At 35.5% G+C, this 25,010-nt stretch overlaps 1 protein-coding gene and 1 pseudogene across 1 annotated transcript; one reads left to right on the top strand and one right to left on the bottom strand.

Moving 5' to 3' along the window:
- Positions 1-13,836: 13,836 nt before the first annotated feature.
- On the bottom strand, positions 13,837-15,113 carry LOC122278682 (protein FAR1-RELATED SEQUENCE 5-like). Its single transcript, XM_043088866.1, has 3 exons — positions 14,882-15,113; positions 14,430-14,810; positions 13,837-14,387 (listed from the first exon to the last, which is right to left on the bottom strand). Exons 1-3 carry the CDS (start codon positions 15,111-15,113, stop codon positions 13,837-13,839), a joined length of 1,164 nt encoding a protein of 387 aa, XP_042944800.1.
- Positions 15,114-19,693: 4,580 nt separating this feature from the next.
- Positions 19,694-24,728, top strand: LOC122278153 (annotated as a pseudogene).
- The last annotated feature ends 282 nt before the right edge of the window (positions 24,729-25,010 follow it).

The following is a 25,010-nucleotide window of genomic DNA, read 5'->3' as shown; positions in this document are numbered from 1 at the left end:
ATGGTGCCTTGGCCTATTAACTTTTTGTTTTTCCTTTGAGCACTTAGGAATCTCTGTCACTTTGTCACTTTACACTTAGAAAATATGGCACTGCTTCTTTGATTTGACTTTGCAAGACAAACAACTTTGCAAGAATTTGGTAAGTTTCCATTCGGTAAGTTTCCGCATCACCCATACTCGGTGTGTTCATCCCATTCATTGCAACTTTTTGACTTTGGAGGCAGATTCTTTGTTGTTCATAGAGCTTTTGCAAATTATAGAAAAAGGAAAAGGCCATTATCTCAAACTTAAAGAGAATAACATGTCAATCGATTTAGGAAATAATCATTGTCAAACTTGATTCCTTTGATTTGCTTATGGGATTTTTGCCTACTGTAGACTATAGTTAAAGACTTCACGCGCGAATGCAATTTTTCTGGCTTGAATGACTTTCTGCATTGTTTACATTTAAGTAAGAAGCATTTTTTTCAATTTGTGGTTTATGGTTTTGTTCTCAAGGCGACTTAAATCACACTTTTAAGTTCAGTATTCCAACATTTGCAACGTAGCTACTCTTTACAATTGATGGTATTTGATTTCTCTTTGTCGTGGCTTTGGTTTGTTCTCAAGTCAAGAAATGATTAAAGTTTCTTCTTGATTGCTCTTGCTCTACAGATTTTTTGATCTCTATTACAGATGGTTGGTACTGAGTGGTACTTGTTGATGATCAATCACTCAGTACCTTGGTAGGTTTGGTAGGTTTCAACTCTCAATTTTTGTAAATCTACTTGCTGAAGTTGCAGAAATTTGTTTCCTGGTTAACTTATATGCAGGTGATAGCTGCAATGTGTTCGAAAGTGCCATTTATCAGTAGTGCAATAATGAAAGCTACTGCAATGTGCCCGTAGCACTTTTTAATGAAATCTTTGGTATCTACTTATCAAAAAAGCTATTGATTGTAATTGTGTATGAGCTTTATTTTTTCCTGCTATGGTATAAGAAGCATCTTGTTTCGTGTAAAATGACTTTGTTTCGTAGGTTGGACGATTTGGATTCTACATTCTCATCATCTTCAAATATTGGAGTAACTAAATGTGGGTCTGATGTTGATGGATTTTGCCATGCTACTCATCCAAGAGATGGAACATCTAGGTCGTTTAAGAGGGGAATGAGAAAGAGTTATGACAGTGTTAAGACAGGGTTATATTTCACTTCATAGAAAATGTATGTGAATTTATTGATTCACAGTTTTTCCCTGAAAGAGTAGTCCTCTTTATTTGCTTTTCTTTTATTTTTCCTTTCTCATGTTATTCCAAAACGAGATACTCCATGTATTATGTTATTATTATTCCGTTTGCATGAAATCAAAAACCAGATACAGACTATGTTGCAATCTTGATGTAGCCAATCCTTCTAGTTTTATTATGTTGGGTAACTATGTTCTGATTGCGTGCCAAGATTATGAGGTAAAATGAAACAAGTTCAATCTGCGACTAATTGTATATTTTTAAAAAAACTGGTACTATCAACATGAGAATGCCAGTGAAGTTGCGTTCATGTTGCACCATTAGCAACAATGGAATCAAAACTGAAATCATTCATGAGATGTGCATAAGCTATTTTAATTACAAAGGTTAATTTAATGAACTTACAAATATCCTTTTTGTACATCATGACCAAAAAATAGGAGAAGTACCATTACAGTCGATCTATTCAATAACGATATACTCCATACAACATGCTATTTCTATACAGTTTATCCGAACCAAACCAAAAGTATTACAATTGTGACAACCCAATTTGAGAAACTTGTCTGCTATAGCTAGGAGAATATTTTTTCATATGTATTCCTTGCTTGTCTCTTTCTCCTGCAGCCAACCATTCCTTAACTTTTGTATCAAATGGAAGATTCATAATCCAACTAGAAATGCTAGATAGCAAAGACTTTTCTTCCACCTGGCTCTTCCATATCTTATGCATGTTCATTAATTTTAAGCATAGCCTGAGCATTAGAAAATAAAAATCAAACATAACTTACTCCGTTTGTGTTCAAGAATACTATAGTCAGATGCCATATCTTCAATCAACCATATAGAATACAAGATTGATGATCATCATACTTGGACCAAGTGTTGTGAAAACATAAGCAAAAGCTCACCTCATGAAAGTGATACCTTCTTCGATGTTTAACAATTCCATCAGTGACACTATAAAACATATCCATAGGCATTGTCTTCCCAACAAAAACTGCAATAGTTACTTTAGTTAATTATATTATTTTCAGTAAACCATTTTGAAACAAGTTAAATGGACAGAGAAACTCAAAATCACTGTGAAGGCAAGACTCTTAAATCCACAACAACATATTTTGCAGTGATGAATGATGGAATGATACATTGGGAGATGCAGTCAAATGAGAAACCAAAAGCATTTTTTGTTGGCAAGTACTAGCTTTAAAAAAAAATATTGACTTTAAAGATGAGTAAAACTTTTTAGCATAATACCGCTTCCAACATTGGCATATACATATAGTCCTTTTGGAGGCAAGAGGAGCAGTTGGACGGCGACCAACAAGAGAATCTAGCTTCTTTGCTCGGTTGAGATATGAAACCCATTTCCCCACTCCCGATTCTACATTTTCAGTTTTTTTTCCTGAGTCAAGAGAAAGTTCTTAAATACGGAGATGAATCAAAAAATTTCTATCACAAAAAACTTCAATTAGACACAAACAAAGTGAAGATGAAAATAAAACAGAGACTGGGTAGAAGGAGGTGCTGGGCAGAGACTGGGTTGGGGGAGAGAATGCAAGGGGGACCTTGGGTTTGGGGGAGAGGATGCACGAGATGAGGGGGAGAGTGGGTTGAGAGTGCACATGGAACGATGACGAGGAGGAGGTGATGGTGGGGGGAGAGTGCTGACGACGGAATGACTCGAACACACGTTCGGGGGAGAGGATTTCGAGCTCTGTTTCTCGGCTCAAATGTGAAATACTGAGGGAGGGAACGGAAAGTTGGGGGAGAATTTGGTCATTTAGTTGTGCCACGTAATGTGTGCATTCGGCTGATCCCAAACAGGGGTTGCTCCTAATACTTCCTCTTTTCTAAAACGAAACAGGGAGTTTTTTTGTGTTGTATGATTCAGTCGAGTAGGAGTCGAAAATGGGTTGGGGGGAATATGTCAAACTATGAAATGAAAAGGCACCGTTGCTTTTTTCCTTCACCTCCGAGCTGAAGGAGACCCTTCCACTCCCATCCATCCAACATTGCCGAGAAGGATGAAGTTAAAAACACTAAATCGGCATCCATTCTCCCGTCCTTCACCTTTCATTCAATTCCTCCATCTTCTCCCCTCCATTCTACAAACAAAAGCAAACCATTGTTATGAGGTTTTGGCTCTTTTCCTAGTAAAATTTATTGCTCTCAGGATTTATTAAGTGGAAATTATGGTAATTCTTTGGACAATATACATTTCACCACTTTGAGGGAGTGGGAAGCAGGTTATGGGAGCAAGAGCTATAATGGGTTAGATATGAATTGGTCGTTCGAGCCAATGGTGAATATTGGACCCAAACCCTTCCATCTGCCAACACAAGATCAATAAACAAAAGTTACAAGATTTCATGTAACTCAGACTCGCCACAATCAGTTTTTTCACTGCTCAAGCTTGAGATTTCATGTAAAACACTCAACACTGTTTGAACATTATCGTGTAAAATCAGACTACAAGTTAATTTACCAATTGCAAACAAATTTATTAACCCATCCAACAAGTCTCCACAGCCCACGACCAAAACAAATCCACCAATGGAAGCCCTACTAGGCGGCACCATGAGAAGACTTGCTCCACCGTGTTCTCTGTTTCGGGAAGTCAAAAATAGAGCAAATTCTCTTGGCCCTTAGCCTAGCTCTGCCTAGTACAGAAACTTCCGACCACCTCGTAGGTTGCCCCAGTGTCTAAACAAACCAAGACACTACACACTCCTCCAGAAACAACCTTGAATGCCTAGCCCCACTACGTTGCGACCCTACACCATGACCCATGCTATCGAAGGCCAGCACCCGACGTGAGTGCTAGTTATGAAAGAGACATGTAGAAACATTCGGAGATGTGCTGGTGGAGATGAGTGAGCAAAACAAAAATTGGTTCATGGGCGGTGGGGAAAAATGCAGCCTTGTTCGTGGGCGTCCGTCGTCTTCATCATGTTCTCTCTCTCTGTTTTTATTCATTTGCCCCACGTCAGCGAGGGTGCGCAAAGTGTGCACAAAATTGATTGTGTATAGCATAATGGTTCATTTATGATTGTGACAGGTAGGCGGTGTGCTTAGGGGTATAAAAATAAATCGGTAAACTGGACCGGACCGAACTAAACTGGTGGAATTGGTACGGTCTTGAGTTTGCTTAGGCTCGGTACCGGTTTTATTATTTTTAAAACTGGTCAAAATCAATTCGGTTTCAATTTTTCTTTTTCTAAAACCGGATCTGACCAGTTCATATATATAATCTTTTTTAATTTTTTCTATTATATATAATTTATATATATAAGATATAATTATATATAAAATAGTTTTGTATTATATGATAAATTAATAATTAATATAATATTAGATTTTAAAATTTTATATCATTTTACTTATTGTATTAATAGTTATATTAATATTATATAGTACATATTGATAGTTATACTAATACTATATCACTATATATTATAATATACTATAATATATCACTTTATTATATATTATAATATATCACTATAATCTATAATATAATTATAATATATATTATAATATACTATATTATATAATATACAATGTAATATATTAAAACTGAAAAATCGAACTAGACCGGAAATCGGTAAAACTGGAATACTGGTTTAGGAGGGTATTTGGGATATAAACAATTTTGAAAAATATAAAACCGGTACATACCAGTTCGGTTCTAAATTTTATTCAAAATCGGACCGAACCGTGTCAGTTACACCTCTAAGTGTGCATAAGGGGTGCACAAGGTTGACTTCATTTATAGTTTTCCTAAAAGCTTATCCATGCACGCACAAAATCACTATTTCCCTTTTTGTGAAGTGTGTCAGCCGGAGAGGACAAAGGCATCAAATTGATTTATCCAAGTGAGCAAGTCATGAAAACAGAAGAGATGATTATTGAGTTAAAATATCTATTTTAGTTTTTTCATTTATTTTAATTTTAATGGTAATTAGAATATATATTCTTTATTAAGAAAGCATATATTAATTCTGTAATGTTAATAGTATTTCAACGGATATAATTTTCTAACAATCTTATTTCTCAAAAGATTATATTCTTCTAATGGATATAATTTTCTAATGGTCATATTTTTTCAACGGTTATATTTTTCCATCGAATATATTTTGTTAACGGCTATGTTTCTCCAATAGTTATATTCTTTCATTATAAAACAGAACAATTTTTCAACAATTTTATTCACTTCAACTTAAGATTCTTTGTAAAAAAAATTTTTGCATTTTTTTCCAATGAATCATTCATTTTTTGGGAAAATGACACTTCTCGATTCAGATTCTAACGAATAATTTGAGATAATGAGACAACTTGTAATGGAAAAAAAAAGGATCAAGCTCATATGGTTTTTCTAAAAAATCACTCAGATTCATAAGGCGCGGTCGATTGCAACTATTTTGTCAATCCACCAATTCTCACGACTATTTTGCGGTAGAAGCATATGAACATTATTTTGTCTAGAGAAGAGATGGTTTAGGAATGATTGGTTTTTCTTCCCTTCATAAGATTCCAACTGCTCTTAGGATGTTTGCATATAGTGTCACGACTTATTTTATGGATGAATACCTGAAAATCAGAGAGAGGAGAGCCTACCACATTAAAAAGCCTAAGATTTCTTGTTAAAGCAGTTGTTTCAATTTTTTTTTAGAAGAGTATTTGAGGAAATATAACAATGATGACATTACTAGATTGCTCACAGTTGGTAAGAAACGTGGATTTCCTTCCATATGGAGTATTGATTAGCTAAATTTATAAGAGTGAATTTCTTAATTCTATTTTAATCCAACTTTGATTAGGTCCTATTAATAATTTAACAAAAATGCTAGAAAGCATGCAGGTCACTTACGCATGAAATGCACACCCTCCATCTCAACATTATGAAAATTCTATTTTGCCCTCATATACAACAACCCCTTTTCACTTTCAAATGTGCACAAACAAAACCATCCCTTTCACTTTCAGAGCTCACCCACGAAAGACTTCTTCCCCTTTCACTTTCCGAGCTCACCCATGAAAGACTTCTTCCAAAGAGGAAAGAAAACAAGAGAAATATTTACTTTATTTCTGGTATTTTCTTTCAAATTTCTTGTATTTCTTTTGAAGAGGAAAGAAGACAAGAACAAGAGCCACTTTCAGATCTCCATGGACGGGTCATGATTTTCTTTCGATTTCTCGTATTTTCTTAACGTTGGCGAGATCGTATTGGGTTCTCTCATTATGAACAGTTAGGATTTCAGACAATAAATTGTGAATTTTCTCTGCAATTGTTTTTGCCCATTAATGAGATTGTATTTGTGATTTTGTTGCCCAATGATGAGAACCCAACTCTGTTGATATGTGATGAGATCGTGGATGAATTTTCAAATTGCTAGAACATCTTGAATGATACTACCTTAACATTCATATAGTGATTGCTTAACCTGTTTTAGAAGCATTTATTTATTTTATTTTTTTAAGAAGAGGACAGTACCTCAATTTTATTGATAGCCCTCACTTGTAGCGGAAGAAAACCGTGGTTACAAAAAAGACACCTGGGGGTTACAAAATAAACCAAGAAGACCAAACCCAAGCGTCAAAACTTATGGAACGTAGACAAACTACAAACTCCACACATAATACAAAGATCCCACCCATACCATAAAACAAACCCTAAAACAAGACCTCACCAGAAAACAAAACCCTGCAAAACAAAGATAGCCAAAACCAAGACAAGTGAAGTATCAAAACTAGATACATACCAAAACAAAAGCATACCCAGGATAGCTTAGGAAGTCCACAAATACGTAAAACCAAGTCTGTCCATTCAAAGAAGACCTTGTAAATGGCTAGGCAAGTCACCGTCAGCAGACCAATCCTTATTGTGTTTCCTGGCACCCTACTTAGCAAGAAAATTACCCACACAATTTCCTTCACGATAAACATGACACACACTGTAATCCATACAGGCAAGATAGTTAAATAATTTGTCCCAATAATCTTCCAGATACCAAATATTACATTCACCTTTAATAATCCAGTTGACTAAAATTTGAGAGTCTGATTCAATATCCACCTTATAAAAACCCATCTGGTGACACCTTCGGACCCCCTCCAAGAGACTCATCAACTCAGCAAAATTATTAGATCCTATGCCTAGATGAACAGAATAAGCCATGCAGAGTCTACCACAATTATCACGAATGACACCCCCAGCACTAGCCTGCCCAGGATTTCCCAAACTACTACCATCTGAGTTTAGCTTCACCAAATAATGCCTAGGTTTCAACTATCTCACCACTTGAACCTTCTTAGGCCTAGGCAATAAAATCGGAATATCCAATCTATTTAATATGGCAACATCATGATTCAAAATATGAGTAACTTTCATAATCAATTGCAACATACAAAGGATCCAAAAAGTAATAACTTTCCACACCGACTCAACTGTGTCAACCTTATTCTCATACCGAGCTGTGCAATGCCAATCCTAAAGCTTCCAAGACACAATAGAGGGGAGAAGACCAAAAATAAGACGAATCTAAGAAGACTTACCCGCAAGACGAAACCAAAAATTAATTTGTTCATTCAAAGTATCAAATACACCCATATGCACATCTAAGTGGACTGCAGCCAAGTACCAAATTTTTCGAGCAAAATCACCATTGCAAAGCACATGATTCAAGTCTTTAGAGTGACCCATGGAACAATAATTACATTTTGAAACCATCGGGATACCAGGAGTTCTAATCTTTTCATCAATATTCAAACAGTTATGAATAGCCTTCCACATCATAACAGAGCATCAATTTGTGAAGATGGTGTGTAATGGTGAGTTCTTACAGAAAGATCATGATAAGGCCATAGAATACCTCAATGAGCTTGCTGAAAAAACTCACACTTGGACTGGACCTAGTGCTACTGAGAGCACAAATAGGTCATGACCTGCAGGAAACCTAAATGGTGGTGGAATTTACCATCTTAGGGAAGATGATAACCTAAAGGCTAAGGTTGAGATGCTCATTAGGGAGCTAGAGGTGTTGAAGAATCAAGACTTAAAGCCAACACACATGGCTAATCATGCAAAGTCTTTTGGATCTTGTTTTATGTGTGGCGGGGTAGATCACCTTGCCCAAGAGTATCCCACATTTGTTGAGATGAGATGGATGTATGAGGAACAATGTAATGCCTTAGGTATGTACAAGAAGCCTTTTACACCTTTCTCTGATAGCTATAATCTGGGGTGGCGTAATCACCCCAATTTTAGCTGGAAATCTGAAAACCAGCTACTTGCACAACCCCCTAGATCATATCTTGCACCATATCATGCACCTTCATCTTCTAGGAGTCCTTTAGAAGACATTTTGCATGCTTTTATTGAGGCACAGAGTAAAACTAATCAAAAGTTTGAATCTTTGATTATGCAGGTTGTTGAAGAAAACAAAGAGATAAAGAGTCATATATCCAAGATAATGAGCTCCTTGAGTATGAATGAGCGTGGCAAGTTTCCTTATCAAGCTCAATCTGCACCCCAAGGTCAACATATGGCACAAAAAAGTTTGAAAGAGGTTAATGCCATTGTGACAAGAAGTGGTAAGTCCTTACACATCCCGACAACTGATAAGGCAGAGGATGTTGAAGAGGAACAAAGTAGTGATAGTATCGAGTTCCCTAAAGAAGCCGAGGTAATCAAAAGTCCAATTGAGGTACCATTTCCTCAAGCTTCTAATATGCGAACTTTGGATTCTAGCAATGAAATCTTGGAGAACCTCAGGCAGGTAAAGATTAACCTTCCTCTTTTGCATGTTATTAAACAAGTTCCCACTTATGCAAAAGTTCTTAAAGATTTGTGTATAGTTAAGAGGAAGCACCATATTAAGAAAACAATATTTCTGACAGAGCAAGTTAGTGCTCCAATTGAGCAGCGAATTCCTCCTAAGTATGAGGATCCTAGTTGTCCAATGATTACATGTAGTATTGGGAATCATGAGTTTATACAAGACTTGCTAGATTTAGGAGCTAGTGTTAATTTGATGCCTTATTCCATTTATTTGTAGCTTGGTTTGGGTGAAATTAAGCTTACCTCTATTGTGCTTCAGTTGGCTGATTGTTCAGTTAAGAAACCAAGAGAGATAGTTGAGGATGTTTTGATCCAAATTGACAAGTTTTATTATCCTGTTGATTTCTTAATTTGGGACACTCAATCAATTGTTGAGTCTAACTCTAAGATTCCTCTCATATTAAGTAGACCTTTCCTTGCTACGACTAATACACTTATAAATTGCAGGAATGGGTTGATGAAGCTATTTTTTGGAAACATGACCATGTAGGTCAACATTTTCCATATTGATAAACAGCCAACAGATGACGAGTGCCACCAAACGTACTTGATTGACGCACTCATAGACAAGGGAGTTCACACAACTCATGATTTTGATCCCCTTGAATATTTCCTTGTGAATTCTGAGTTTGATACTATTAGTGATTCATCTAATGTTATTGATATTTGTGTTGTTTTTTATGAAATTCAGGATTATGGCACACAGACTTGACAACAGAAATTTGAGGAGTTGCTTAACAAAGGTGAAAAATAGATTCTTGTAAGTATGAAAGCACCAAGAGTTAAATTGAAACATTTGTCTAAGTCTAAAGTCTATAACGTTAAAATGAAAACGTTTCATGATAAAAATATTCTTAGAAAGAGGTTTGAACCTAATGACCGAATATGATTTGAGATTTCACAAGCACCAAGGAAAACTTCAGTTTAGGTGGACTGGCCCATTTGTAGTGAAAAATATTTTTAAAAATTGGGCGATAGAAATAGAAGATCTTAAGGATGGTCAAAATTTTAAAGTAAATGGTCAACGCCTTAAAGTATTAATTGATAGGCAAGTTCTAGAAGTTGAAGACATTCCACTTGTGGATCCAGCCTATCAACCTTGACCACACCACCCAAGTATGTTTTTCTTTATTTATTTTGTTTTGCTTTGTTTTATTTTTGTTTTCTCTTATTTTCTTTCTTTTCCTTTTTGTTTGCTGTTGTTTTTTGTTGCAGGATAATTTCATTTCGTCATTTCAGGTTACCATCTTTGGTGCTTAACGAGCTACCATCGTCACTCATCAGGTGTATTCTACCATTTTCAGTTACTCCTCATTCAGTTTTGATTCTTAAACATTGAGGACAATGTTCTATTTAAGTTGGGGGGTGGTGGTGCAAATTCAGTATTTAAAATGCATGTTGGAACTTTGTGACATATTTTAATGTGTCAATTTTTTTAATTTGCATTACATGTGTATCATTTTCACATATGTACTCATTCTTATTCATAACCATCTTCGTGAATTCACCAAACCCACCATAATCATTTTTGCTTAAGCATTCACATAACCCTTAATGCACTTATCCAAGTTTCGTGGTAAGATGATGGTTTGACACATGTAACTAGAGAACTCTTTTGCTTAAGTATTCATGTGAGTTTGGAGAGGATTGAGAGCATACAAATGCAGTAAATTGTGATAAACGTTTATTAATCTGTTGAATTGGGCACTTATTTTGAGAATATCATTACATGGTTTGTGGTACGATGGTGGATATACTTGGGATATGACGAAGGTCAACTTAGGATTAACGTTTGAGCATTTTAAGCTATCTCTTTCCATCATAGACCCCTAGTAGCCAACTTTGAGCCAATAAACACATGTAACCTTTTCTTTTCATATGCCCATATCATCCATGCCTCTCCACATTGGAGTATAACCTATACACTGATTTTCTTACCCTTTTTACTTCTAAGTATATACTAGGTGTGGAATTTACATTATCTTTCTTTTATTTTATCATTTTCAATTAAAAAGAAGAAGAAGAAGATGGTAGAAAAAAAGAAAAGAGTACAAGTTGCAAAATGTTCAATTGAGTGAGCTCTGAAAAAGAAAAAAAAAGGTTGATAGAAATGGAAAGAATACAAAAGTGACATGTGTTCGTCCATCAAATTGTTGAAAAAAAGAAGGAAAAAAAAAAAGAGAAGAGGAAGAAGAAGGAAAAGTATTATTATTTGATGATCTGAAAAGTTCAAGAGTACATCAAGTGAGAAGTGTGGTCTATGAGATATTTAATAAAATTTCCTTTGTATGTACTTAGAAGTTTTTGAATCCCTTTCATCATTTTTTTTCATATAGCCCCAAACCCAAGCTACATTACAACCTTTTGTGTTTACCGTTCTGATCCTAAGTAAGCTATTAGAAAGATTGGTGGAAGTCTAATTTGTTAATGTTCCTATCATAAGATCAATGTTTGTTTGTTGCTTGTACATAATTGCCTAATTTTCCATGAGAGTGTGTGTACACTCATTGTCAACTTCATAGAAAGAGCTCTTACACAAAACACTATTATACCCATGAGTTATAGAGTTGAACATTTTGCTTGAGGCGTTTTTTATGTTGCATGTATCAAAGTAAGTGGTAAGATGATTATGGCTTGGAGAATACACACACATTCTGTGGATTGCTATTGGTGGATTGATCTTGATGGGTTATTAGATTCTTTAGATTGTTTTGATATATGAATCTGGAAAGTGTGACTTAATAGTCTTTATGTGTGATTCTTTAGTTGTTTTGACATGAAAATTGCTAGGGACTAACAATGAATAAGTTGGGGGGTGTGATGAGTGTGCGAAAGTGCCCTCTAAATACCTTATTATTGGACTAAAATACTAAAATATGAATATAAATCATAAGAATTAATATGTTCTTAAATTGAGTTTCTATTTACGTTGGGATACTCCTAAACAGTTTTTTATGTTTAATTTCAGACTTTATAAAAGAGCAAGTCAAGCTCAGTCAAATTCAAAAGAGGACATTCATGGGGTTTGAGAGAAATTTGGAAGAAAAGAAAAAGAAAAAAAAAATCACAAAATAAAACCACAAGAAGTCTAAGTCTGAAATTCGCTAGGAGACAGTCTGGACATACTTGATGCATTAGAAAGTTATCTTAAAGGGCTATAACTTTATCTCTAATAAGGATTTCCAAATTTAAACTCCTGAATGGCGTACGTGGCTTCTAAGATAAGTCCTAAAATTTAGGCAATTGTTTTATGCGGAAATTAAGTGGACATTAGGGTTTCTTTCCTACTCTATATAAGCATATCATTAGCACGAATTAGAGAGGAGGGGGAGGTACAAGAGGCAGATCTGAAGAGAGGAGAAAATCACTTCCATGATCACCGCTCACTTCAGTTTTCTCTGGAGATTTTTGTTGTCCAGTATATTTATGGGTAACTAAATTTTTAAGTAGGGTTAGAGATGAACTTGCACATTAGATGATATTTTTAATTTATGTATTTGATCTTCAATTAGTAAAACTCTTTTGTTTTATCGTTCTCAATTCATCGTTGATGTTTTATTCTCCGAATAATCATATAATTTATTCTATTTATGGATTCATTCATGCTTTTTCTATTGAATTGATTAGTTCTTTGATTATATTTGGATCAATTATTTATCTATATTGATTTAGTTTTTTGCTGCAATATCGCTCCCTAAGTATATTGCCGTTATTGAATTTTTCTCAATAGGAATAGTAATTTACATATTTTAAAAGTGGTAAATGATTTTTCAAAGAGTTGCATTTGATTTAATTTTGGTTTATAAATCTATACCTTCCGATTGAGAATTTCGGGAATTGAATTCTTAATTGAGTACTTTTTTCGTTAATCACTTTACTTCACTTTAATTTACATTTAAAATTAATTTTTGTTGTCAATTACTTATTTAATATTTTTCTTTAGTTTCTTAGTTGCTTTTGTTATTCTTTTAATTTGTCTTCTTGTGGAATCGACACCCCAAGCCTGAGCTACAACTGCCGCATTATTCTTTGGACGTAATCAGTAATCATCCAATAAAAAATATTTAAAAGACTTGAATATCTATTAGAATCTGCACGTTGTTCCCCTACATCATATTTACTATGGATTAATGTGTATCGCCTTTTAATATCCTTCCTCCATAGATCTAAAATGTACATTTCTGACAAAAATTTAATATCGTTATACCTGAATAAGGCCAAAATGTGCCGACACATTATCCTCCTCATTTCAAATAATCCATAAGAGTACTTTGCAACTGCATTTTCCTCACTAAGTCCATAAAATGTGTAACCAGATTAGTGAACTCTTCCAAACAAACTTCATCGTTTATCAAATATATCTTCACCGCACCATCACTTTTATGTAAATTTGGCTTCAAGTAAATGATGTTGTTGACTTGCTGCTGAACTTCTTTGAATTTAGCATTCGTGTACAACTTTTGGAACCTCTTTTCAATCGGAAATCTAGATATGCAGGGGATTGTGACATTAAATGACTTGAAGTCCACAAGATTTTCATTCTCAGTCTTTTTTTTTTAACATGTTGTCAAACTGGTCTACAAACTCCTTCAAGTTTGTCCTAGAATGAACATAACTATCAAAAAATGCATTAATGCTCTTGCTTCACTGCGTTGTACTCGTTATAGGCCAAAAACAATCTTTTAAAAATGCCGGTGCCTAATGTTCACGCTCAACGTATAGGCTTTGCAACTACTCATTCTCATGCAAGTTGTAAGTGGTAAGCAATTAATCCCAACATTTCTCAAACTCATCAACACTTTGGGAGTCATATACACATTTCATCAATATATTTTTCATCCCAGTTTTGTAGGAACCATATGAGCCAAGCTTCTCGGAGACTTTTTTCAATTTATGCCAAAGACAAAATCTATGCCAGGTTTTTAGGAAAACAATTGCGATTGCATTTTTCATCGCTCTATCCTGATCAGTGATAATAGTTTTTGGAGCAATACTATCCATGCATTGCAACCATGTCTCAAATAACCACGCAACGGTCTCGGTGTCCTCACTGGAAATCAAGCATGCTCCCAAAAAAATGAACTGCTCACGGTGGTTTATACCAACAAATGATGCAAATGGCATCCCATATTGATTTGTTAGGTATGTGATGTTGAATGTGACCACATTACCAAAATATTGGTAAGCTGCTCTACTATGGGGGTCTACCCAGAAGACATTATTTAACATCCCTTCATCATCTATATCCATCATATAAAACAACCCAAGATTTTTGTATTGCATCTGTAAAAAGTATTCTCGAAGCGCTCCAGCACCACCTACACCAAGTCATAGATGTCTTGCCTTGTCAATATAATTACGACAATCCTTATCCAAAAATGGGAGGTTCTTGTTTCCACTAGCGCCAACAACAAGAGATCCGTAACTCTTATTTGTTCGGATCCCAGTCAAATCATTTGTATCTAGGACCCTTTTTACGGCATCACTAATTTCTCTATTAAATCGGAAGAAGTGAGATTTCTTTGGATCAAGACCGTGGTTATGGATATTATGTGTTGTCGTCAGCCGAAACACTCCATCTTGCCTTAAGGCATTAATCTTTGCCTTACATTCTGTCTTTCCTATCGGGCATGGGTTGGCAACATTTAATGTCCTATTCCAGGCCTTCCCACCTCGGGCACAAGCAAGGGTGACATATCTAGCAGACTCATCTTCTCCTCTCTCAACCCATTTGTCATCACCTCAAATATGCATTTCTTACAATATTATTTATAATAACTCATTAAATATTCAATGGAATTAAACTCCATACCCAATTTTGGCTCCTCAGTCGTATCATCATCATCCACTTGGACATTCAAAGATGTCCCGACACTGCCATCATCAGTTTCCGTAGGATTTGGTCTAAGCTCAAAAGTGTTTGCTTCAACTCTAGGAGATCCACATGGCACTTCAGTTTCCCCACCATCAAGTCTATTATCCTCTGAACCAACTACTCTGCATGTAGTGGAGCTTGAATTGTTGATAGGAGTTGGAGGTTTCATGCCATGTTGAAATGGGTAATCAGCATTTTATAAAAAACACAAAAAGTCTGCAATTAAACTCTTTCAAAAACGTAATGTTCTTTTTTTTATAGGTGCAAAGCAGCCAACTTATTAAAATAAATTATAACATGTTATCAACACCTGTATGTTGATTAGATATTAGTTGCCAATTAGATATGGAAGAAAAGCCGGTGACCACATAGGCACTGGTCCACAATAACCAGGCATGTAATTTGGAATGTTTGGACTAGTTGGCTGTTCTTTCTCATTGCCCATGTTGAGAAGGAGACAAATGCATTGTCAATATATTTTTTAAATATCTCCATTAAAGATAGAATAATTGGTGGCAAAATAAGAGTTTCTAAACTCTATAAGACTAAGCAAGGTGAAGCCATAAAAATTGGGAATCTCTATATCTACCAAATTTGGTCTTCTGTTCCACAATCTTATAAAAATTTTTAACTTTTTGCAAAATGTTTTAAAAACACTGTTGCCAGTATTATCTTCCACATATATCTACCAAATTTGTTTTGGCACAAATTTATATGATCATAAACTTTTACTAATATGAGATTGTGTAAGTGAAACTCTTAAAACTGCCTATATTATTATTATTACTACTACTATATATATAAATAATCCATATCTCCTAGCATATCCAACTAAATATTGTTTTTTTTTTTTTCCTCTTTTTTGAAAGTTAGTAAACATAAGACATAAGTAAACATAGCAGATAGGCCAAAGTGGAAACCGACAGGTTTCCTTGTGATATATATATATATATATTGTTTAAGGTAGTGAACATAGTAGATCAATACAATTAGGTAGTCCCAAAGGTCATGATAGGCCAAAGTGGAAACCGACAGGTTTCCTTATGATATATATATATATATTGAAAGGTAGTAAACATAGTAGATCAATACAATCAAGTGGTCCCAGAGGTCATGATAGGTCAAAGTGGACACCGACAGGAGCAGTTTCCTTGTGATATTTATATGATGTGTTTGGGGGCATATTTTGACATCCAAGGTAGTAGTACTTCACTCAAGGGAAGAGATAACGTGCAAGCAATTTCTGCTAATTAAGTCAGTCAGATTATGAGGAAAAAACCCATTTCAAATGCAGATATTATATTCTCAAAAGAAAATCTTGTCTTACCCAAAAGTTCAGCCGATGGAGATGTGGACCTATCGATGGATGAAGACCCAGAAGTCTAGCCGATGAAGACCCAGAAGTTTAGTCGATGAAGACCCAGATGAAGACTCAGAAAAATGCAGATGAAGACCCAACGATGGATGAAGGCCTAGAAGATCTCCAGCAGATGGAGGAAGACCCACCTCTCTACCCTGCCGCGGTTTTCCTCCTCCCGGCGTTTTGAGCTTCCCAGATGAAATCTTTCTTCAAAATGAATTTTCTTCCCCTGCGTTTTGTTTTGTTTTGCTTCTTTTTTTTAAAAAAAATATAATATCGTTAGCTGCGAGGCTACACCGAGGATACGGAACGGTTGTCCCTAGTAGTATTACATGCCTAACACACTACAACACTCCCCCAAACGCTAATCTATAATATGAACCAAGAATTAGAGTCATTATAAGTCCTCTGCGCCGCCACGAATGCACGATTCCAATGACTACATGTGCGATGTTGTTGAATGCTTCGCTCTCAGAGCTTCAAGATATGCCCAAGTCCATCCAAATTCTACTAGCAGGTAAGCTACACACGTCGGTATAACTACTGGTGTTCCTTGGGTGCTGCCAGGTTGTTATGTCTTTAGTTGTCCTGCTGCTTTCATACTCCCACTAAATGAGAATCTTGTGGTAGTAGAGGTAGAGATCTTCAATAAAATGTGCCAAAATAGACAATCACAGCAATTGGGGCTATATTTGGATGCTGAAATGAGCTCAGATGATCTAAGTTAATATCTAAATAATAGTATTTTATAGGTTCCATTAAGATATATTTAAATGTAAATAAATATGATATATGTGTTTGACTGTACAAAATAAATTGATATGATTTAGAAAAAGTTAAAGTGTATTAAATTCTATCGATAATTGATTTGAGATAGGCTGCAATCACTTTAATAACTAAACATAGCCATTCGGATGGTCCACCGACTAAACCGGGTAACATGATCCCAAACTTATGATTTATTGCACTTATATTTTAATTATTTTTTTCTCATCTTCTTCGTGAGCACCCACCCTTATACCTGTAATGAGATTTTTTAATACAAGGGCACCTCACTCCTCCTCTTGTATCTCTAATTTATTTTTAATGCATAATTTGTGATTCAACTGCAATCATATTTAGAGGCGAAGTCTTAAGATATGCTTAGAGATGTTCTGATTATTTCTACTGTTTTCAATGCTACCCTTCATGTCATGTTCCAACAAGGAACTGAAGTATATATATACGCTGAAGACTAACGCACTAAATGGAATAAAAAATAAATGGATTGGCTTCGTCTGTCACGTCTGCTAGATGACAAGCAATATAAGAGAATTTCATGTCTTCGATTTCCAATGTCTACCCTAATATCATTTTCAATAGAAATATGCTAATGGAGTGTTCGAGACTCCGAGACATTGACGGCCGATAGTGTATTTATGTGTTATATTTTTTAATATTAATAAAAAAAAAACATGAAAATTCAAATAATCAGACAAACGTATTATCAGTCACTCCTTTCGGATATAGAAGCACCGTCCATTTTAGTATTGATATAATATAAATTCAAACATTTAAATTAATAAAAAAATTAAAGTAAATTATTTATATTATATTCTCAAAATATATTATTTTTTTTTATCTATATTATAGTTATTGCACGGAACTTATGTAATTTATAAATATAAATATAAATATCATTTCATTGAGTGCCATGTTTACCTTACCAAATTATTAAAGGTATCAGCTTTCTCCCGTCCTAATGTTGAAATAGTCAAACGATGGGAAATGACATGATCTAAACAATTTGCTCAGTGAAATTGAAACAAGAATGTGACCACTTTTTCAAAAAGATTTGTAACATTCTCAAGTCGGCTGGAATTTCTGGAAAAATGGAGAAGTTTGGTCAACTAAACAACCTTGCTTGTAGTCTATTAATTCCACCCTACTCGATCGGAGTCCAATTTCTTTTTATATTTCTACTCTCTGCCATTCCTTCAACTCCCATTACTTTTAAAAAAATAATGATAATTGTTTTTATTTTTTTATGATATTTTCTGTCCATAAGTCTAAGCCTCAGCTTTACTGACTTCATATCTATATTATAAATGTATATTTATATTTTTACACCACGTTTAATTTGAAGTTATTTTTTATTATTACTGAAAATTCATAATTTAAATTAAATTAAATATTTTTAAAAAATTATATTAAAGATAAATAAAGCGAAATTAATAGAAAAAGTAATGTGCTGTAGATTGTTACAGAAATAAAGCATCTTTCTGTAAATCCGCTTGCATGTTGGGTACACTGCCCTATCCTTGTGGCCGCCGCTCCAAATGGAATAGATAAGAGGCTTGCTTAGGAGTGGGTCGCCGAGGAGATCGGCCAATCGGCAGCGTAGATTAAAATAGCGAAAATAGGCTGGGATTTGGGGGAGGGAGACGGAGGGAAGGCAGCTGAGTTATTTCTTCATATTTTGTTTCTTCTTCTCCTTCTTCTTCTTCTTCTTCTTCTTCTGGCTAACTACACAAATGCCCTGCTATGTCACTTTCGGTTCACAATCGGTACGCAACTTGTAGTTAGAAGAACTGTAATTTAATGGTGGAATATTTTTTAGAGTTTTGTTATATACAAGCACATTCGCATACTAATCTGTGTATCAATATTAATTCATTCATACTTAAAATTTAAATTAACACCGTTTTTAATTAAATCTAATTTTTAACCAATCACATTATATTGGTGCATAAATTAATACACAATTGTGCTTGTAACTATATTTTTCTATTTTTTTAAGAAGAGTATAGAAATGTGGAGTGGCAACCTTCCCGTTGGTCAAGTTGCAAAAGTTAATAATTTATCCTGTTTGGTTATACAGATAAAATAAAATGGGATGGGATGAGATGAAATTTATACTAATGAATAAAATATTATTATAATATAATTTTTTAATATTAATTTTGTATTAGAATTTAAAAAACTTAGATTGTTTCTTATATTTTATACTGAGATTTAAAAAAGTTATAATGATAAGTTGAGATAAAAAAAGATGAAATTTTTAGTTTTGATTAATCAAGCGGGCCACTTTCGAGTGATCTTTCCCATTATTAGTCTCTAATGACGGCTATCATCAATATATTTCTTTGTCGGCCACTCAATCTTGAGAAAATAGAATCGAGAAATTAAGTATATTTTTATTTAAATATAAACTATCTCATCTCATCATTATAATTTTTTTTAAATTTTTATATAAAATATAATAAATAATTCAATTTTTTTAAATTTAAAAATAAAATTAATATTAAAAAATAATATTATAATAATATTTTATTTAACTTTTTACAAAACATTTTATTCTCTCTCTTCTCAACTGTACAATCAAATAGCCGACTCCAAGTTGCAAAACTGTGTGACCAACTTTTGCAAAAGTTGCAGACTTTCGAGTGATCTAGCCCATTGTTGGTCTCCAATAGCGGCTTGCATCAATATGTTCCTCTGTCAAGCTTGTGAAAATGGGACTGAGAAATTAGAGTGAGATCAGGAGAGAGGTGCATCCAAAATATGGCCATGTCTCCCAACCGAATAATAGCGCTGCCGCTTATACTGATACTTAGTTTAGCAGCCTCTCAAGATACCAGCTTCAGCTACCATGGGTTTAGATCGGCGAATCTAAGCCTAGATGGCATGGCCAAAATAACTTCTGATGGTCTTTTGGAGCTCACCAATACGACCATGTTCCAAACTGGTCATGCTTTCTATCCAAGTCCAATCATCCTCAAGAACTCTTCAAATGGAAATGCTTTATCCTTCTCCTCCACTTTTGTCTTTGCCATCATTCCTAATCCTGACTCTCCCATTCGAGGCGGTGATGGGATTGCTTTAGTGATTGCTCCAACAAGTGGTCTACCAGGAGGATCTTTTGGCCACAACCTTGGCCTTTTCAATTATACCAATAATGGTAATCCCAGTAATCATGTGGTTGCCATAGAGCTCGATACATTCAAGAACCCGGAGTTTGAAGACATCAATAATAACCATGTTGGGATTGATATAAATGGGTTGACATCCAATATATCTGCTCCAGTAGAGTATTACATTGACGACAATAGTGGAGTGGGGAGTTCTTTAGAACTTGTGGGTGGCCACCAAATGCAAATTTGGATGGAATATGATGGTGTCGAGAAGCAAATGACTGTTACTTTAGCTCCAATTAATGCCACAAAACCCAAAAAGCCGCTGTTGTCTTTAGACACTGATCTTTCACCAAAATTTTACAAGAACATGTATATTGGCTTCTCCGCGTCAAATGGAGTACTGGTTGCAAAGCAATATATTGTGGGATGGAGCTTTAGAATCAATGGCCAGGCTCCAAAACTTGATCGCTCTCGGCTTCCCGTCTCCACACTTCTCACTGTTCCTCAGTCAGGAGATAAAAAGAGATCAAAGTTTTTTACAATTGGGTTGCCCGTGATTATAGTTAGTTTAGCCGTGGGAGCAATTTCAAGTTTATTTTCTGTCGTACGAAGGAAGAGGCAGTTTGCAGAATTGCGAGAAGATTGGGAGCTTGACTATGGTGCTCACAGATTCACATACAAAGATCTTTATATCGCCACAGGTGGATTTAGGGAAAAAGAGCTATTGGGAAGTGGTGGATTTGGTAGAGTATATAGAGGGGTACTACCTACTTCAAAAATTCAGATTGCAGTGAAAAGGGTTTCCCATGAATCAAGGCAGGGCATGAGAGAATTTGTAGCAGAAATTGTGAGCCTTGGTCGGCTTCGCCACAGGAATTTAGTTCCGCTATTGGGCTATTGCCGGCGCAAGGAAGAGCTGTTTTTGGTGTACTAATACATGCCCAATGGAAGCCTGGACAAGTAACTATTTGGCCAACCAAAAGTCACCCTTTGCTGGAGCCAGAGATTTCGAGTGGTAAAAGGTGTTGCAACGGGGCTGTTTTATCTACACGAACAATGGGAGCAAGTAGTTGTTCACAGAGATGTGAAGGCCAGTAATGTCTTGCTCGATGGTGAGCTGAATGGTAGATTAGGAGACTTCGGTCTTGCAAGATTATATGACCATGGAACAGATCCTCAGACTACCCATCTGGCAGGGGTATCTTGCACCGGAAAATTTTAGAGGCGGCAAGGCCACAACAAGCACTGATGTGTTGCTTTTGGGGCCTTTTTGCTTGAGGTTGCTTGTGGAAGAAGACCAATAGATCAAAGTAGGCCAACGGAGGATGTGCTTTCAGTTAATTGGGTATTTTTTCATTGGAAACGAGGCGATATTCTTGAGGCAAGGGATCCAAATTTGGGGGAAGAGTATGTGGCAGAGGAAGTAGAGCTGGTATTGAAACTTGGGCTGTTATGCTCTCATTGGGCACCCGTGGCTAGGCCTAGCATGCGCCAAATTGTGCAGTACTTGGAGGGCGATGTTACTCCTCCAGAGTTTTGTGCCAGCAGCTTAGCTTTTGCACATTGAGAAACTCTCGATGATTTTTACTTGGCATATCAGGCTTCTCTGGACAATGCAGCTGTTCGTTCCTCTTTTGTTGCAGAATCAGTTCTATCCGGAGGTCGCTGATTCCGAAAGCTTTTGTTTGAGAACGTAGATCATGCCCTTTTGTGCAAGATCTTAGATAGAATTGTGGAACTAAAATATAGTGGCTTTTTTTGAGGTTTTGCAATATGGGGATCAATTTGTATTAGTGGACATGGCTCTCTTTGGCTGGTTGGGGCTTTCTCTCATGGTCGGCAACTAAAGTATATTATTGGGTTGATAAAATTCGTCATGTAAGTTCAAAGTATTGATTTTTATTTCTACCATATGAAGAATCAGTAGCACTATGTTCCATGATTTTTTTCCACAACTTAAAACGACTTGCATACGCTATGCGTGCTCTATCCTGTGATCTTTCTCTCATCACCGGCCTTCACATTTTGTTAGATTTCATTTTGGACTTGGGATAGGATCATCAATCATAAAAATTCCGGCAAGAACGGTGGAGAGCTGTGCACCTTCTCATGTTTCAGGTAGGTATTTCGTTTTCCTTCAAAGTTGCATCAGAACAACCTTCAGAGCCAGCGATAGGGCTTTGCTTTTTCTTTTTCTATTTTCAGCTTGTTTCCTCACTAAAATTTAGGTTCAGAGGATATTCAAACTTGTATGGATTTCTTTCACAGTGGAACTATTCATGGTACTGGAGAGCGTCATTCATGCACTTCCATTGATGTGATCTCTGCAAATTCGGCTTGCAAATTTTCCCTTTTCTTTTGGTACATAGGTATTTGCTGCTTGTGAAAGGTGCAAATTCTGGACAGACATCACCTCCAGGCTCCAGCATGCACACTTTGGAGAGTTGGACAGGTTAATAATCTTGGTGTTTTTCTAATATCCTTTTGGATTCCTCCTGTAAATATGACTACTGATTTCTAACTAGAGACCCTGCTGCATAAATGGTCGAATATGATTAGTTGGCTAATCGATGTAACGCATAATAACATAGGCACCACTTCTAAGATATGGTAACACTTTAACATATTCGGAATGTCATGATAATCCATACTTGATAGAAGACTTGAGGTCTTCCATGTGAATCGTTAAGATACGAATACAAGAAGGTCAAGCTCGGTGAGTTAGTATGTACAACGTCACCTTGAACATGGGTATCCTGTGGCACTATGGAATATCTCTATCAGGATCAGTAATAACCTTTCTTTTCCATTTTTTATGTGTTTTTTCTTCTTTATACTTGATGGTCATTTCTTTCTAAAGAAAATAGGGTACCTTGTACATGTCAAGCTAAATAAATGAATGAAGCTGCTACTGAGTTCTTTGAGAAATGAGAACAACTGTCAAGTGGCTTGTCCGCCAAATAAGCTAATGTTACCTTGTTACGGGGCATGCTACTAAGGTTTCCTCCACGGTTCTACCATATATGTGAGGCTTGATTATGGTTCGGTTTGACCACTTGAGAATTTTGAGATGAAAATTTTGAGTTTTAAGATGATTATTGTTGTTTTGGGATTTGAAAAAGTTAAGAAAAAAATGAATCATTTATTATCTTTTGTATGGAAATTTAGAAAAGTTGTAATGATGATATGAGAATTTTGAGTTTAAATGAGAATTTTGTATAACCGAACCGAACCTAATAAAATTTAAAGGATATTGACCTCTTTTCTAAAAAATAAAAAAGAAGATATAGTTACCTTCTTAAGATGCACCCGATCAAGTGGTTTCTTTCTCCACTTGCCTTTATAATGTTGTCATTGTTGCATCACCATATTCACCTGATTGATTCCCAAGTTTTCATAATTTGCTCGTTGTTGCAGTCTTCTTTTTCCTGGTATTATACAGACATGAATGTTTTGTCACAGAAAACATGTTCAATTCTACTTTGGCCATAATTTTTTTTTTGCCATGTTTCATCAATGGAACTATGGTCAGTTGCATGATTGATATTCAACATGGACTTCGTTCGGAAGGAAGTAGAGTTTCATGAACACATTGTTTGCTCTAGTTAGAAGATTGCAGTTACATCGTTTGTTCATGGAGAACTTGACATTTCATTTGTGATTATGTCAGGCGGTAATAACCCTATGGAAAGGGGAGATTTATGATACAAAGAATTATACTTTTTTTCACCCGTAAATGGGAAGCAACATTTGTTCCTTATTCCATTTTCTTTGACCGACATATATTTGCTGTCGTAACTGACTGTTCTGTTCTGTTCTTTCAGAGGATGATGACAAATCTTTGGACCTGAGTAACTATCTTTATATGTAAATGGTAACCTGCCCTAAATTATTTTTGTCATTGGTAAAAAAAACTCACCATATTTGAAGGAGTAACATGCCGATTTCTTTTATTTGCTAGCACTTGTCTTTAATTGGTGGCTCCATCAGTGGCTGAGATGTCGGAGGACTAGAGGACGCCAGGTGGATTACAATGGAGGGAAGGGTCATGTGGAGGATTCGAGGAGTTTCTACACTCCTTTGCAGCTTCTTCCTATGACAGGATGAGCTCCTATTCTTTCAATAGGACCAGAGATGTGCATGCTAGTTTTGCTTCACTTTCAAGTTCTCCTCTCTCCCTTCTCAATGGCAGAAGGGAAACTAGGTAGTGAATTCCCCTTTTTTTGTTTCTTGTGAGGTTTCTGTATGGTTTAGTGGCAAATTTTCGAAAGAAATATGTTGCAGATAAACAATATATATATATATAGAATTCATATGCAAAGGGTTCAGTTCTCCAGATCATATACACAGTTATTCTTTTGTTATGGACATTTTGTATTGAGTGCAACTTTTTCTTCATTCTCTTCCCCTGAGCTATAACTGGCATTATTTATCAATATTTTTTTTTTTGTTTTTGATAGACTGAATTCATTCATAGATGAAAAAGTATGGAAAATACAAAGTCTGCTCCAGAAAAATTTCAAACAGATCCTACTAATTACAACATCTCAGAATCTATAAGCACCCTGTTAGGAACAAGGTCAGGATAAAAATGCCATCATTGACTTGTATCCTCTATCCATTTCGCATGTTGAGCTAGGAGGTGTGCTACCTCATTCCCTTGTCTTCCCACATGGAGATGTCATCCTTAACATCTCCATTAAAACATTCCTAGTTAAGGTATATGTTTATTGGCAGAGAAATGCTTTGGGTTACAAAGTGATTTGAAGGCCAAATCTGTTGACTATAACAGTCCTGTTTTGATTATTTG

The sequence above is a fragment of the Carya illinoinensis genome, chromosome 10 (genome assembly GCF_018687715.1).
Source record: "Carya illinoinensis cultivar Pawnee chromosome 10, C.illinoinensisPawnee_v1, whole genome shotgun sequence".
Lineage (NCBI taxonomy): Eukaryota > Viridiplantae > Streptophyta > Magnoliopsida > Fagales > Juglandaceae > Carya > Carya illinoinensis.
The sequence above is the reverse complement of the archived record's forward strand: the minus strand, read 5'-3'. Positions and strand labels throughout refer to the sequence as shown.